The sequence below is a fragment of the Hippichthys cyanospilos genome, chromosome 9, assembly GCF_059441005.1.
Source record: "Hippichthys cyanospilos isolate Australia breed blue-spotted pipefish chromosome 9, RoL_Hcya_1.0, whole genome shotgun sequence".
In the NCBI taxonomy this organism is placed as follows: domain Eukaryota; kingdom Metazoa; phylum Chordata; class Actinopteri; order Syngnathiformes; family Syngnathidae; genus Hippichthys; species Hippichthys cyanospilos.
This window is the reverse complement of record NC_142377.1, coordinates 16,022,020-16,039,200: the sequence shown is the minus strand read 5'-3', so window position 1 is coordinate 16,039,200 and position 17,181 is coordinate 16,022,020. Positions and strand designations below refer to the sequence as shown.

Sequence of the window (17,181 nt, the reverse complement as noted above, 5' to 3'; positions counted from 1 at the left end):
ACTCACACTCCATGCGATGGGCGGTCAACGCGCAAAATTTGAAAGTTGGCTGAAAGCAATGAGGAACTATAAGGGAACAACAGGACCTTTTATATTTTAAGGTCTCTTTGTAATTTAGTCGTGAGGCGGACTATTTGCATAGAAGCTACGTGAGTTGCCCCACGTTTTGAGTTTTATGTCTGCGAGTGTAATTGAAGACAAAAGTCAAACTTATATTTCGTTAGCAAACAAGCGTTATAGCTCATTTATGTTAGCATGCTTTGTTTACGTCGTTACCCTTGATTTTGTGTTGCGCCACAGCTGTGCAGTTTATTAGTTAACGAACCGAAACGGTACGTTTAACTATAGATTTAGTCTGTATTGGTCAGTTGCTCTGGTTATATATTTTTGAGAATGTTGAAGTTCAAATACGTGAGCCAGGGAGGCCCTAAACCGATGGCCACCTCTGCAGACCCTATCACCATCCGCAGCTCGAGACTCAACCAGCTGTTTCAGGTACCCCCCCCCCAAAAAAAAAAAAAAATATATATATATATATCTAAAGTGCCTTCAAAGTGTGAACATGTAGAAAAACAGTAAAGTAACTTCCTTTTTCTCTCTCCGTATATTACAACAGGGTCGAGTGAGTCTAAATGGCCAGCAGGGAGGATGCTTCTTGAGTCGAGAAGATTTTGTGGACTGTCTTTTGTTATTGTACCACGAGTGTGAATCTCCCGAGTTGATGAAGATACACCATGTTGCCAATTTTGTAACCAAATGTAAGTACAATTCACAGGAGCACCTCTAGGCTCCATCTTGACCCCATGACCCTTGACAGGCCCTACAGAAAATGGATAGATGGGTGCATTGTTCATGATCAGTTGTTATATAAATAGGAAAACAATCATTTTTCCGGTTGAACGCCAATCAGTTAATGAATTGTCAGCAAACTGTGTTTTTGTATGTGTTGGCAGTTTCTGAGGTGGTCTCTGAGCTCCAAGCCTTGCAGCCGAGCCTTTATGATTTTGAGGTCCGTGCTTTGGTGGGCCAAGGGCGCTTTGGCAAAGTTCAAGTTGTACGGGAGAAGGCAACGGGGGATTTTTATGCGATGAAAGCCATGGAAAAGACAGTTTTACATGCTCAGGAAAATGTAAGTATTGTGCAATGATTATTTACTTTACTTTTTGCTTGATGAGACAACAAGCTCTGTGCTCAGTTTTCAAAATTGCTCATAAAAATCAAGTCATCACTGATGACCCTCTAACAGTTTTTTTTCTCTGGCATCCTTCATACTGTAATTGCAATTGGAAACAACGTAATTGGTAAAGGAATTTGCCAACCATAGGAGCACCAGGGATTTTTACTGTGTTGTGAGAGGGATGAATATATTTTGTACCTACTTCTCACTTTTTTTTTCCTGGTACATATGAATATTTTCCTGACAAAGGATCTGGAATATGGTTGTTTTTAAAAGTGATTTAGCCTTATTTAGCCATTTTCAACAGTAAAAAGTCATTATTTTGTCTTTAATTGATTTGATGAGTATTTTTTATGTACAATGAATATTTTTATAAACACCTTTTGACACATACTGTCAACTGAAAATGACATCAAGTCTGACCTTATGACCAGTGGGGTGCGGATGAAGGAACAGGCTTAAAAGTTATCATTGAGGCTTAAAAGTTAAATATTGTTGAAGGTTTATTTACATTGTTTTTTCCATTCTGTAAATGATAAAAAAGATGCAATTTCTAGCCACTTATACACATTTTTTTTATGTAGATAATGATCTTATTTACAGTAACCACAGCAAGTCTGCGTGTGTGGGGTCGAAATGTTTTGTACTCCCTAGTGGGGCTTTTTAAAAAATAATAGAGAAACACTGCTGTAATAGAACTCCCTAAAACATTTGAAATCATCAATATAACAATACAATTAATGTAATGTTTAAAAAGGTCCAGTAATGCAGAAATAAATGAATAAGTCGTAGTATCATCATTCACACAACTTATGTGTAAGATTGTTTTGAATATTTGTAAGAAAAAAAACTTCAAAAAGCACTTCAGTAGTTGTGACCGCTTAATTGTTGCAGTTGAAGAAACTCCCACTGGAGGATGCTGCAGAGTCAAACACTTTATGTAGCGGATACATCATTTCACAGCATGTGACTAATGCAACAGCTCACAGACAGAATAGTACATGAGTTTTGACAGAAAGAAAAGTGAAGTGAGCAATAAATGAGCAATAACAGTAATGTGCAAGAAACGCCTTGTTCGGGCAACAGAGGTCCATTATTGAAAGATTAAATAAAACCTTCACATGAAATTATTTTATTGTATTAAAGGTATTACATTTCATCTCAACCAATTAAAATGAATGTGTACATGTTGGGACTCTTTTTGTTGTTGTTGTTATTATATTTGCGTATCCTTACACCATTTGATTCAGGTGGTTTTTCACGAAGTGGAGCGGAGAATTCTGTCTTTGAACTGCAGTCCTTGGATCCCACAGCTCTTCTGTGCTTTTCAAGATGACGAACATGTCTATTTGGTGAGAAAATCAAAATCACAACTTAAATCCTCAGTGTAAATTGAAGGTTAATATTGAACCTTGATGAAATCATCAGGCATTTTTTGTATGAGTTAGTGATCGAGCGAAGGGCATTTTGGGCCGTCATGGTTTGTATTTCTTTTGTACATTCTTCAGCTGGGAAAGACCAAAAAAGCTTTTTAAAAAAGGAGGGGAGGGAATACACTTTGGTGCCGTTTATACTGATAGTACATTTTTAAGAATGGTTATATAACATCATCTTACATTGAAAACCTTCAAACTAACATGCTGTTGGGCTGACAAAACAAAGACCGGTCTAATAAGGTTCTCTTGGGGGAGTGTCCCTCACAAAGATCAGTGATCATGAAAATTAATATATATACTGCAGCACATGAGAAACATTTTCATAAGTACAAGTTTAATTTTTCACAATTTAAAAAAGAAATTGAATGTCCTCCTGGTGTATTAGAATGTAGGTACCACGTTTTTGTGAAGGTCACTATTTTTCCATTTTCTTTCACAGCTGCAAGATCCCATATGTGAAACTAGTAAAACAGTGAGATCAGTCAGAATAATACATGAGTTGCTCCGGGAAGAAACCTGAAGTGTGCAATGCAATGAGCAACTTGTCAAACGAAGCAACGATTTCGTGTTGGAGGACAAAAATAGACATGGAAAAAAAAATCAACCATTTTTTTTCTTTTACATTAAAAATGTCGTCTTGGCATAGATAGATGTGCAAGGCACAATAATTCTCATTAAGATTTAAACAATTATGCCATTTGATTCAGAAAAAAAATGTTATGTCTGCAAAGCTGACTTGACGTAAGCCTAACGTAGAGCAATTTTTACTAATTGGATAAACTACTAATACATTTTTGTACGAAATATAGTGCTAGTGTCCAGTGCTATTTGATTGCTGTCAAAACCATTAACACCATTAAGAAAAGTGAGCCTTCACATATTCGTCATGTATTCGTCATCCACTCTCCCCTCGTGCATTCTTTTTACTGCCCCTCTGTCTTCCCCTGCTCCCCAGTAGAGCATGGAGGAAAATACAAAGCATCCATCTCTATCCGTGTGTTAAAGAGGCTCCCAGTCTCCCTGTTGCTAGGTAACACAGCAAAATGCTCCCGCTCATTCAGACTTGCCGACCATTCATGCACCAGGGGCTCTCATCTCTTATGGCTATAATGGTTGCCGCCTTATAGCTGAAATCAGCCTGAACAAAAGCCTTTCATCTCCGCTTACAGATACCAGAGGCAAGAAAGGAGAGCCGCATTTAGATTTACCCGTGCAAACTTGAAGACTTTTTCTTTTTTTGTATCAGCTTGATGCTTATGACCACAGACAGGCTCGCTCCGCGATGATTAGCCTTTTGTGTCATTTGAGTTTTTTCTTAAAAGAACAATTGTCACAGATAATCTGCCACCGCATCTGACGTTACATAATCTATAAAGGAAGCTACCGTATAATCCTAAACATGAGCGTGTTTGATCACACACATGGTTCTACTGTTGCCTGTTTTTCTAAATATAGTGCCGCTTATGGGCATTTCAAGATGTATCCTAGACATGTGACAACTGCATATTTTAGTCACAAACAAACCAGACCCAAATACCAATCCCACTGGTATTTATTCATTTTCTGACTGCAAACAATTGTGTGTTAGGCAATGGAGTACTTGCCAGGCGGCGACCTTCTTTCTCTGCTCAACCGATACGAGGAGCAGTTTGACGAATCCATGGCTCAGTTCTATTTGGCTGAGCTGGTGGAGGCCATTCACGCTGTTCACCAGCTTGGCTATGTCCACAGGTGAGGTGCTATTATGGAAGTTTACCTGTGTTATCAGAATTTGAATTTCTAACACTGATTTATTTTTTTATTTTTTTTAAACCAGCATTGAATTTCAAACGCGTTTTTTTTTCAGCACTGAAATTCAACATGAAAAAAAATAAACACTTCAAAGCATTTACATCTAAAAATAGTCAATCAAAAAAAATCTGTCTAGAAAAAGTAATTCAGCTGCTAAAAAAACATCTGCAAATGAGATTCAGATGCAAAAACAAGAACTTTGATGTTGAAAAAGTAGTTAGAAATTCAATGGTGAAAATACTTCACCATTAGAAACACAAATTCCAACTCCGATGGCTCACACTGTACTTCCATACCCTATGTGATAAATAGGATGTTGAATGGGTATCCTCCATCAGGCAATGAATGACATGACAAAAGGATAAACAACTTGGCTGAGTTGTTGTAAATACTCATAAAACCATTCTGCATTTTCATTCCACAATTCTTCTTATCCAAGGTCATTCTGTCGAAAGTTAGACATCTGAAGGACTAGTATCATCATTTATGATTTCAGGCATTTTAATGAACCACTGGTAAATGAACTGTGATTTTCATTTTTCTGGTCCTTCCCTATTCACCATTAAGAAATCTGCCTAACTGACAAAAGAAAAAAAAAGTCCTTTTTGTAAATAATGTTGAAATCACTGTGTTTATGTCCTTATCAATTATGCAATGTGTAACGTCGTAGTTGAACACGTTAGAAAAATGAGCCAACCGCCATCTTTGTTAATGCAATCTCTTCTAATATAACCACTTCCAGAGATGTCAAGCCCGAGAATGTCGTCATTGATCGGACTGGTCACATTAAGCTGACAGACTTTGGCTCAGCTGCTAGGCTCACAGCTAACAAAACAGTGAGTGGATGATACTGCATGTCCACATGAATGGTTTTGTTGTTGATGGGGGCATCATTTGTTTTTGATTTGTCTTCATCCAGGTGGCCACAACGACAGTGCCCGTGGGAACCCAGGACTTCCTTTCCCCTGAGGTGTTGGCAGCCTTGAACGGTGGCCCTCACAGCACCTATGGCGTGGAGTGTGACTGGTGGTCCCTCGGAGTCATAGCCTATGACATGATCTACTCCAAACTGCCTTTCTCTGATGGCACTTCAACGAAGACCATCCACAACATCCTCAATTTCCAGGTTCTTAAATTTTTGAAAGGCCCCTTTATTTACCAAATAGACAAAAGTATTGGGACAAGCCTCATATGTTATATGTAGGTCACAGTGTATACTGTTTGATGGAACTTTGAGGTTTATGCTGTCTGCTTTTAGCGTTTTCTGAAGATTCCAGAAGAGCCACATGCCAGTAAACAGTTTGTTGATCTGGTGCTTAGTTTGCTTTGTGGCTCTCATGAACGTCTGGGATTCCAGGGACTCAGATGCCACTCATTTTTTTCCAGCGTGGATTGGAACAACTTGCGGCAAGGTGAGGAAGACATTTTCGTCCCCTGACAATCTGTCGATTCTTTATAGCTTATAAGTTATAGGGCTCGGCTGAATAATGGCAGTATATTTCAAATGCAATACAGTCAAAGATGGCATGTTTTGACATTTTGAGAAAGGCGTCTTCAATTTTGAATTTCACATGGGTATGTTTGTGAATGCGAGTGGTTATCTATGCCATCTTTTTCATTTTTCAAAAATTGCGTCAATAATGGCATGTGGATTTGTATAAATCTCAACAAAGCGATACTAGGCAAAGTTTTGCAAAGTGGTATGCTGACACACCATTTAACAATAAGTTGCTTCATATTCCAATTAATTTGCTCTTAATTTGAAAGCAAGAAAAAAGGGGGGTACCTTTCCTGTCATTGCATCAAAAAGCATCATATTAGATTTGCTGATATCTGCAGAAACCTTGTTAAAATGTCAAATACTCCCTAAATTGCTTTCACGTACCTCCATTTGAGAACCACTGTGCCCTCCCCTATATATGTGCCCTGCGATTATTGGGAGAACATACCATATTATATCCTGTCGCTCGCCTAAATTCAGTTAGGATATGCTCCAGCTCACCCACAACACTAACGAGGACAAGCGCTATAGAAAAAGGTTGAATGTGCGAGTGAGTGGTCGGCTGATATTAAAGATCGAAAGTGTTCCTTCACTTGAGCTCAGGTTTGCTCACTTGACACCAAACATGACATTGCTACCTGTTGTCAGATCCATCTTTGTCATTAAGAGGAAATTGTGAGGTGGAAGAGGCAAGAAGAAAAGCCAGGAGAAACAAGTCCATCAAGTTTTTATATGATGTTAACACAAAATCAGTGAATGACTGCTTGCATTGGCAACAAAGCAACACTGGTTTAGATAACAGAGAAAAATATAGAAGAGGTTGACATTTTCAACTGAGCATCTGTGACAAAATCACACACAGCATTCACACTGAGGAATATTTTCACTCAAGTGTGATCACATTAGAATGCACAACAATGCTGTGATTCCCAAGTTGAAATACGTCATATTTTGCGATGAATCAAAACTTATTTTTGGTATTCTGACGTTATTGTCAAACATTGATATGCCAGTCCTCCTTTCCCCCTTTTCTGAATCCTTTGCTGAATTTTAATTGTAATCATCTGGAGACTATAAAGCAATGTTTAGAATGATCATTTAACTTTATGCCCCAATGGACAAATATACAACCAGTTTATTTTGATATTATTAAAAACTGAATTCCATTAAACGATTAATAAGTCATAGATTAAATTAAAATGCCTCCCTGTGCATTTCCAAATTGATGCAGATTGAGTGTTACGCTTGAGCTCAGGTTTAAACTGAGGGGCTTGCTCTGCTGCAGTGAGAGAGGGCAAGTGAGCATGAGAGAGCGAGTGAGCGTGAGGAAGGAGGGACAGAGGCAGCATGTGCATCAACGTGCGACTTACCGCACTCTCGGTGCACAGCGCTCTGCCAGCTACCTCCTCCCCTCCATCTTTCCTCCTGTCTCCCCCCCTCCCGATCCCCCTCTTTTTTTTTTTAACTAGCCTCTCCGCCTCTGAAAACATTTTCCTTGCCCATTTTGGCTCTCTGTTCTAATTCTTGTACCCCGCCGACAGTTCTTCCACCTTTTGTTCCTGCGTTGCACGCTGAAGATGACACTTCTAATTTTGAAGACCCGGAGCTGGCAGCCCCCCGGCCAGCCTCAGCATCCAAGCGAGGAGCTCCCCTTGCGGGCTTCCAGGGCAAGGATCTCCCCTTTTTAGGATGGTTCTTTAGCAGAGCTCTGACAACGTTGGCCAAATCTGAGTAAGTTCAATTTGTTTCTTATGTTTGCCTGCTTTTCTTAAACACACTACCTCTTTTATCTTATGGACCTCTCATCTGATACATCTTTTTGAATTAAAAACCACATGCTGGTTGTTGCTGTGACTCCACATTTTTCATTACATTAGCAGAAAATTCCATGTGGGATGGTTTGGGGTGACTAGCCCTGTCTTTAGTGTTGCTTGTTGAGGTCAATATGTGTTTTGCCATACTGTGCAAGACAAAATAAAAGATCAGCATGTGTTGCTTCCTTTTCAGTGATATTTTTTTCCTTGTGTCATGAAGGCACATGTCGTCGACATGATGCCCAGGGAGTGCAAATGCACAGGTCAGAGGCTGTGTGCTGGTGTTGTCTTGCCATTGGTGCTGTTTGGTATGCAGCTGAGTGTGTCAATGAGGTTCGCTGAAAGGTGGAACCCCACACACATAGAGGCACGCACACACAGCGACATTCCCACCCTCTCTACTGTTATTGTGCTGCTTAATGGCATTCTGAATACAGCATAGGTTTTGGGACCATAATTATCCCTGATGCTGTTTGACTTCTTAACCACTAGTAATAATCTAAAAGGATGTGTTTGAATATTAGCTGCCTGTGCCAGCTTGATCGTGCCGGAGACTGCGGATCATAACAGCTGCAGCAACAGAAAGGAAGGAAAAGGCGTTAACAGAATATATAGCAAAAGGGATAAGAGCTCATATTGGGGGAGACTATCCATTTCTATGGTGACCACTGTGAAGTGTTTTTCCTCCCCCAATACCCCACCCCCATCTTTACTGTTCTCACTGCCTCATTTTCTTCATCTTTAAATGTCTTCCCCTTGCTGTTACACCAAGCTCTCATGTTTTGTCTTCCTCTGTAAACTACTCAGATCCATTGCTAGAGTTGATTAAGTGGCGATAGGCACTCCTAGGTTGTCTCACATCAGTGTGTGGGCGCACTCATATGCGTATAGACTCCCAGAAAAAAAAAAGAATTGAGCTCAAGAATGCTGGGCATAATAAAAATGCTAATAATGTGCTTTCGGGGTTTGTAGAATCCTTCTTTTGTTGTCATTTTTTTTTTTGGTGAACATGTCTGACTGCTCATTAGTGCAACTCAACAAATTCCCCTAAGCAGCGTCTTTCAAACACATAAGATACTGTATACTTTGCGCTTGATTGGGGATCATTTTGGAGGAGCAACAAATTGCGTTCAATTTTAGATTCTGTTTCTCTTCTTCAAATACCTTTTAAGGTAGAAAATTTAAACTAAAAAGATTAAAAGCCATTTTTGAATAGATTTGTATTTTTTTAACTCACTTATGAATAGAATATGAAAGAAAAATGTCCGTGGTCAAAGTGGTGAGGTAAATCGTCCTACATTTGAACTGAAAACTCAAATTAATTGGCCCATCAGGTCAAGTTGTCATGAATGAACACAGCCAAGATGCATTGGTAAGAGCTTACATTGCCCCACAGGGAATCCTTGATGACTGAAGCAGTCGACTGAGTTTTCAAGTGGTCATCGTGAGCCTTCTTTCTCACAAATTTTTCCCATCACTAATGACCAAAGCCTTAACACATCTCTTTGGATAAAAATGTCTATTTAAGATTTATTATGTTTATCTACTCCCAGATCTTCTCCTATAATCTTAGTAATAAAACAATGTTTTTTGAAAGTACAGTGAGATCAAATATCTTTAATTTTGTATTTTCTCTCACAAACTCATCCAAACATGCCATAAACACCTGAGACACAGCCTATTTAATTATGTCCAGTGTTGTGTCCATTTTGTCTCAGCAAGACAGCAAAGTTAATTAAATCCCAATCCACACACACGAGACATCATTGGAAAGGCCAGTATGTCCTCTACTGAGCACACACTCGCAGTTTCACTGCGCCATAAGATGTAGACCAAAAGTAAATGTACTCTATAGTGGACACAAATAGGTTGGGTCTGAGTAGGCTATACATTGCTTTGTGAACTGGGCCACAGTCATCTTGTAAAAACGTCTTCTCCAAACTGCACAAAGGTGGAATCGTAAAACCCTTGAATGTGTCTTGTTTATGAATACTTAGATTATCGTTGATGATGAGGACTGATTCACTTCTTTCCATCCTTCCTCTAATTGATTGCCGTACCAAATGTTATGGCTTCAGGACATATGTCTGTTTACAGTACAGATGCTGTATTGAACTTAAAATGCTAATACAACTGAAACATGCAGACCAGAAGCGAGAGCTCAGGTACCACTATGGGTACCCCTGCCACATTTGACTCACTGTGATGTAGAAAAAAAAAGTTCAAAGAAAGCTTGCTAATTTCACTCAGTAATTATATGTATTGTAAAGATTTGACCTGAGTGAACTTTTGAAAAGATATTTCTGCTTGGCTTATTATTTAGCTGTTACCCACTATTCGTCACGAGCTAACTGATTTTTGATAATGTTGTTGATTTGATGATTCGATTTTATGTTTGCTTTTGGTGGCTCAAGGGTAGTGTCTGCAGGCCTCAACTCTCCTGCTAAGACCAACTCCATGGAAAAGAAGCTCCACCTTAAAAGCAAGGAATTACAAGAAACCCAAGACAAATGTCACAAGGTGATTCTTACTGGTGATAACATTCTAATAGCTTGTACAGGTACTTATGGCACTTCAGTCCCTTGCTGACAATCAAATACACATAAACACTTCAGGAAAAGTAATTGTGATTATCACAATCACTTTTCATGAAGTTTTTATATGTATTTGATTGTTTTTTAACATTGTCTCTTTTTCTAAAACTGTCACCCATTAATCCTCAGTGGATACAATCTGAAAAGCGCCCAGTAAACTCTCTGAAGAGCTGTAGTCATTTCACCCTCTAATAAGACAGCAGGATAGAGTGGGGCAATCTCAAAAATGATACCCCTCCAAGCATTGGTGTTTATGGCCTCTTGTCTGTTTATTGTCAGTCAGCCCTCTATAAATGAAGGCACTCTTCTTCCAAAGTGGCCTTTTTCAGACGTCATTCGGGTCATAACTCAGTAGTAAACCCTCTAGACATCCTAAACCTCTTTGTTGTTGATTTACTTACATAGGAACTCAACATAGTGCATGCTGGGCCGCAGCGATTCCACAAGGTCACACAAAGGGACCTGCAGAACTCATAAACACTTGTAGTTGTACACAAGTAATCTAGACACACAATTTGTCATTTTCCTACAATTAATCAGCTAATGCTTTATTCATTGAACCCACCATATATTCAGATGGAGCAGGAGATCTCCAGGTTCCAACGCAAAATGACTGATCTCGAGTCAGTGCTCCACCAGAAAGATGTGGAGCTGAAAGCCTCCGAGACCCAGAGGAGCATCCTCGAGCAAGACCTTGCCACCTATATTACGGAGTGCAGTGTGAGTCATACAGCACACAGCGACATCTCTGTAGATATGAGAGAATCCCTCCAGACATTTTGTGAGTTACACAGACATCCTCTGATATGTCCTCCCAAAAAGCCCAATTACCGCAGTGGAATCTTTTGGATTTCCAGAAGTCATGTTAATGTGAAATGTTTACATAAAGCAAACTCTTAGATCTTTGATGCTCCTGCCTTTACATCATTTTACACGTCAAGCTCAGACCACCAGCATGACTAAATAAATACAGAGGGAACTTAAATGAAACCTTCAAACAAAACCAAGCTCTCTCTCCAAAAAAAAAAATCGCACAGTTGTGTGCTATGATGCATGTACAAAATAAATAAATATTACTTTGAGCCGTGATCCCTATTGCTGTGTTTGCAGAGCCTAAAGCGGAGCCTCGAGGAGGCGCGCGTGGAAGTCTCTAGAGAAGATGACAAAGCTATGCAGCTGCTTCACGACATCCGTGAACAGGGCAACAAGCTGCAGGAAATTAAAGAGCAAGTATGTATAGTAGTTGCATCACCCCTTTTCTCGTGATCAGTATAAACCTACTCTTCAGTTTTCCGGGTTTGCTACTGTAAGACAAGTAGTTAAAAGATAACACTAAAAGTGAAAAAGTGTCAGCTCCGTCAATCTTTCCACCCGCATGGGAAATCACAGTTTGTCCTCACCTGGAATAATGAAATGGGCTGAAGTAGCAGTGCAATGATGCACCTTGTCAGCGGTATGCAGGAAGGGCATCACCTCTGAGGGTTCCCTTGTTTTGCATATTGAAATCACAAAGGTCATCTCTGCAGATGGCATCTCTGCAAGGTATAAAAAAATGATCATTAATCATGATGCTTGCTTACAGTTGTCTCTGAGAAAACATAACCACAATGAATCTATGTTTGGGACTAGAAAATGCCGTACACTTTTGTACTTTACAAATTTCCCCATAGTCATGAAGGATAACAATCATTCCTACTGAAAAATCGAGTCAAAAATAAAGCAAAGTGCTCAGCAACATGTGTTTCTGCTTGACTCCTCACAAATTAATAACAGTCAAAGCCATTACAGTTATAGATCATGGAAAACCTCTGGTTTGTTTTTAAGAGGATGAACAATCATTGCTGCAGTGCTCTGCGGGTTGTATAGCTCGCTGCACAGGGAAACAATGTCAGCACATCTGTGTAAAGCAGGAAAGCAACCTCACTTTTTTCTATGCTGTTCCAAATGAAGCTCTTTCTTTATCACGCTGTTTAAATGCTTAAAAGCACAAAAAGTATTTAATGGCAACTTAAGATATAAGAGCCCTAAAGAGTAGTACTGTACTTAACTTCTGTGAGTCATTTTTAATATAAAGTGTGTACTGTATATAAGGATTACTCACTGCAGTTAGAATTGAAATCCTCCACAGTCTACCTAGTTAAAACTTTTTTCATCTCTGTGATTGCACTGTTGACGCAGTTCTTGTATTGGCTCCTTGACACTCTGTTATGGACGTGTTGTTTTAGGAGTACCACGCCCAGTTGGAGGAGATGCAGGTGACCATCAGGCAGCTGGAGGAGGACCTGTCAGCTGCGCGGCGCCGCAGTGACCTCTATGAATCAGAACTAAGAGACTCAAGACAAACCAGCGAGGAACTCAAACGGAAGGCTGTGGAGTACCAACAGAGGATTCAGAAGGTACACTAAGCAAGAAATATGCTGTGCACTATACAACACATCTTGCTTGATTATACTCGCAGAAATCTTTGGAAATTGGATCAAGTGTACTCTATGTTTCTAGGCTAAAGAGCAGGGTAAAGCAGAGGTAGAGGAGCTTCTCTCCAAATTGGAAAAGGTAAAGTGGGACTCAGTGTTATCGTTTTATATTACTGTCGATAGTTACATTTAACCGTTTCTTTCTAGACAAATGCTGAACAACAGGTGAAAATCCAGGAGCTCCAGGACAAGCTGTCAAAGGTATGTTTACTATCGATTGCAGTAGTGGTTCTCAATCCCTTTTTAAGATGTCCTCCCTCTGAAATCTTTTTTTCATCTTTGTATTCTCTAACCAGCACAAAGCATTCTTGGACCTCAAAAAAACCCCAAAGGGTATTGTGCTATTTAAACTTTACAGTTAATGATAGCTATGATTATGATTATAGATATAACCTTTGGCACAATGGTGATATAATTTCGTATAAAATCAGAGTTATTTGAGTGTTTATGTTATCAACCTAGAAGTAGCCTGACTACCTTAAACCCAGTCTCTTACCATAAGGCTGCCCTTTTCATTATGTCTATAGGACTATCTATAAACTGGGTTAGTCCGATATGTCCTTCTCCCCTTAAATTGAAGACCTCTGTTTTGCTAAATATGACCTAGATTTGCAAAATCTTAATTGTGGTCTGCTTAAATCTGCAGATCTTCTGTATACAGTATATACAGTATATGAGTGTGAATGATTGGCGTGAGTGTTCGAGGAATCTGTCGAGAGATCCACTAACTAGCTTTTAACCCCTCTGACCTCCCTCAGGCGGTGAAAGCGAGCACAGAAGCCACTGAACTGCTGCAGAATGTCAGACAGGCCAAAGAACGGCTGGAACGAGATCTGGAACGCTTGCGAGGCAAAAGTGACTCGAGTGACACGCTCAAACGACGCCTGAGAGAGACAGAGGTACCACTTGAAAAATGCTGCACCTTGCTCTTCTCATTCTAAATCTAAAATATTTGAGGCACAGTGTTACTATAGTTAGATTTCTCCACTTCTTTCTACTTGGTAGCCGTATCTACATCTTATGTCTCATTTGGTTGTCTTTGGTGTGTAAGCAGGAGGGCAGAAAGACCCTGGAGAACCAGGTAAAGAGGCTGGAGATGGTTGAGCGGCGGGAGAATAAGCTGAAAGATGACATTCAGACCAAATCCCAGCAGATTCAGCAGATGGCTGAAAAGATCCTGGTGAGAGACCTACAGATAAGACATTCTTAATACTCTTCAGCACTCCACCCCTATTTTACCCGCTGCCCCATCTCTGGTTATCTTCATCACGCCTTACTGAGAGCTCATTCTGTACTTGCTCATGTTATGTGCGTTCTAGCTCAATTATTATAAATGGCACCTGAGCACATAGAGTGCAGCACTTAAGGTCTCAGCATGAACGGGCGCCGTTACAGCCGTTTTGCGGATTTACAACTTTTCAATGCAAGTTTCTTCATTTATTATTTTTTTGTGTGTTTGTTGCTATACAATAGGTTCGCTTGTACAGTTCTGTCTCGTTGTGTGAACATACTCCTGCTCAATGTCATCACGTCTATGTCAATTTCATTAAATTATAGTTTATTTAGACTCTTTAGGTTATTCATCTAACCTACAAGTAAACATTTTTGTTTCAGGAACTGGAGGACCACCTGAGAGATGCCCAGTCAACAGCACAAAGGATGGAAACTCAGCTTGTCCAAAAGGAGAGGCTTTATGAAGACAAAATTAAGGTAGTGTTTTTATGGTGCTGAAAATATGTTCTGAATTAACTTTGAACAAAACCTACTATCCCTCCGCCACTGACTGTCTGACCAAGGTTCTGGAAGCCCAAATGAAGGTTGACCTAGCTGACAAGGAGAGCCTCGAGGCCAGAAGAGCGCAGCAGGAGGAGGAATCAAGAGAAAATTGCAAACTTATCAGTGAGCAGAAAGCGGTAAGAGAAATAGCAATGAATTTCAAACTTGTCACGGTGAGAACTTGAATTATATTCACATCATATATTCAGATAAAACAATTTGGTATTTTTAATTTTCAGTCTCCAAATTGTTTTTTAGCTCTAATAAATAATGTACCAAAAAAAGCTGAAATATGTGGATGATATGTATTTGGAATGTTTTTTTATGCAAGTTTATGAGCATCCCTTTTTCATAATTGACAGCAATACCAAATCTTTTCATTTCTTTCCATACCAAATTCTGTGTGTCAGTGATTTGGATGTACAGTTTTGGAATGAACACTTTGAAGACTGATTAAATTGTAGTGTACATCATTTGGCACAGTAAAGCCTGAGCTCAAGTCCTAATCTGTTTAATGTGGTAGAATTGAGGAAGTTAAGAAGCTTTTCATCTTCTGACATTGACAGTAGAAGATTCAAGCAACACCTTTAACGGAAGCTAAGAGGATTTTACTAGAGTGAAACCTTCTGTTTCCATCCATTCTCAATCCAAAAAATGCTCTGTTGAAACTTGTGCATGCCAGAACACTCAAGATTTTGCACGTGTTGACTTTTTTTATGTCATTTGTGCTGTCATATTGTGTCCCCTCTCCCCGCAGACCATTAACGCCATGGATTCAAAGATGAAGAACCTGGAACAGCGCATCGCCGAGCTGTCAGAGGCTAATAAGCTGGCTGCGAACAGCAGCATCTACACCCAGAAGAATATGTGAGTTAACAAAACCTTCTACCCACATTGTACTTTCATGAGTCCCCACCCACACCGACACCATCTCCTCCTGCCTCCAATGGCTTCATTAGTGTACATTTAAATCTCTAAATCGTTGTGCACAGTGGATGATGGATCTTTTTAATGATGTAGCACAGCTAATGGCGCTAAGCAGCGAAAATGACACTTCCACTAATCTTTGAATAAAGGTTTTTTGTTTATTTGAATTACATTACACTATCACATTGTTTGTACGGAAATTATGTTTTTGTCATGCCACTCTTAATAGAACTGATTTCAGATTAACAGTAAAAGAGATGCATTTTGATTTTTGCTTTGTTTTGTTTGCTTAGGAAAGCCCAAGAGGAAATGATCTCGGAGCTGCGACAACAAAAATTCTATTTGGAGTCTCAGGCTGGAAAGCTTGAAGCTCAGAATGCCAAACTGGAGGAACATCTTGAGAAAATCAGTCAGCAGGAGCAGACCAAGCGGACCCGTCTATTGGAGCTGGAGAGTAGACTGCGGGAGGTGAGCCAATAGCAAACAGAAACAAAATCTTTCTGTTCAGGATTAAGTAATGCTCTTTAGCCATCTCACAGTGTAGCATTACATTACAGTATTACTGTCCACAAAGCAGATTAAAGCAGCTGATCGGTCACAGAGCTTGATAGTCTTTTTAGATCAATTAATATACAGCCAGACGACAGTTGCAGGCAAAAATAATAGCGCTCAGTTTAAACGATCTCAAAAGGCTATTTTGGCACAGACAGCACTTTATCATAACGCTACACAAAACTACAAATCAACCTATTTATACCCTGCTCCTTTTTATAGTAAAATCTCTTCTTCATGATTCACTTTTTTTCACGTTTCTGTAAACAACCTGTTGAATGAGTGTTGCATCTCTTCCTACACACTTCCCACAGAGAATGGATGCTAATTGTGGCACTAATTACTGACTTCTTTGCAACCTCACATACAAAAAGATCTCCTATGGCTTATACACATGCATACTGTAGTCCATACATGCATAAAATCCACACACCCTTACAACCATATTTTTTTTTATACAGAACTGCACTGAATGCTGTTAAAAAAAAGTACTGCCATTTCCTTAACATTTTGTGCTTTCACTTGGGAGTCTCAGTCAGTGTTAGTAGGTATAGTTACAAGTTCACTAAAATGTTAGCACGGTATATATGGTATTAACCTAAATTAAGATTGACAAAATCAAAAAACAATTTCCAAAAAAAAAAAAAAAAAAAAATTCGATTTCTAAAACTGTTTGTGATGTTATACAAAATCTGCCATCTGGTACTCTGCATGATTCCCAACAAATGGTGACAATTATATGCAAATATCCTTTTCAGGTCATTGTGACACTGCAATAAACACAGATTTACCCATGTTTTGTTGCCTTTCCAGATGGGCTTAGAGCATGAAGAGGAAAAGCTGGAGATCAAGAGACAAGTGTCAGAGTTGACCCTCTCCCTGCAGGAGCGTGAGTCCCAGATAAGCAGCCTGCAGGCAGCTCGTCTCGCCTTGGAGAGCCAGCTGCAGCAAGCAAAGACTGAGTTGGAGGAAACCACCGCTGAGGCTGAGGAGGAGATCACTGCCTTGAGGGTAAGAGAGCATTACCAAAACATTACTAATTAACATTACAGTAAATTAGTACACATGCAAATCAGGCAATACATGAAACACTACTACTATTCTCAGATAAAACACTAAAAGCAGTAGCACAATCCATC

At 39.5% G+C, this 17,181-nt stretch overlaps 2 protein-coding genes across 7 annotated transcripts in view; both read left to right on the top strand.

Annotated features, from left to right (window-relative positions):
• The first annotated feature begins 393 nt into the window (after nucleotides 1-393).
• Nucleotides 394-7,640, top strand: LOC148419127 (citron Rho-interacting kinase-like). Its single transcript, XM_088422797.1, has 9 exons — nucleotides 394-495; nucleotides 617-758; nucleotides 954-1,129; nucleotides 2,428-2,529; nucleotides 4,202-4,344; nucleotides 5,147-5,240; nucleotides 5,324-5,530; nucleotides 5,663-5,816; nucleotides 7,447-7,640. Exons 1-9 carry the CDS (start codon nucleotides 394-396, stop codon nucleotides 7,638-7,640), a joined length of 1,314 nt encoding a protein of 437 aa, XP_088278923.1.
• Nucleotides 5,776-17,181, top strand: part of LOC148419126 (citron Rho-interacting kinase-like) — a 25,667-nt gene continuing 14,261 nt past the window's right edge. For 3 of the 6 annotated variants that reach the window (XM_088422901.1, XM_088422902.1, XM_088422900.1), the window contains exons 1-14: nucleotides 7,352-7,636; nucleotides 10,134-10,239; nucleotides 10,890-11,033; nucleotides 11,424-11,543; nucleotides 12,539-12,709; nucleotides 12,813-12,866; nucleotides 12,935-12,988; nucleotides 13,546-13,686; nucleotides 13,839-13,967; nucleotides 14,402-14,497; nucleotides 14,584-14,700; nucleotides 15,321-15,430; nucleotides 15,784-15,958; nucleotides 16,856-17,053. In XM_088422901.1, coding sequence (XP_088279027.1) covers nucleotides 10,177-10,239; nucleotides 10,890-11,033; nucleotides 11,424-11,543; nucleotides 12,539-12,709; nucleotides 12,813-12,866; nucleotides 12,935-12,988; nucleotides 13,546-13,686; nucleotides 13,839-13,967; nucleotides 14,402-14,497; nucleotides 14,584-14,700; nucleotides 15,321-15,430; nucleotides 15,784-15,958; nucleotides 16,856-17,053 — 1,572 coding nt within the window. In that variant the 5' untranslated portion in view covers nucleotides 7,352-7,636; nucleotides 10,134-10,176. Of the gene's footprint in view, nucleotides 5,817-7,351; nucleotides 7,637-10,133; nucleotides 10,240-10,889; nucleotides 11,034-11,423; nucleotides 11,544-12,538; nucleotides 12,710-12,812; nucleotides 12,867-12,934; nucleotides 12,989-13,545; nucleotides 13,687-13,838; nucleotides 13,968-14,401; nucleotides 14,498-14,583; nucleotides 14,701-15,320; nucleotides 15,431-15,783; nucleotides 15,959-16,855; nucleotides 17,054-17,181 lie in introns of those variants that run through there. The other 3 variants (XM_088422903.1, XM_088422904.1, XM_088422905.1) reach the window with 3 other exon arrangements.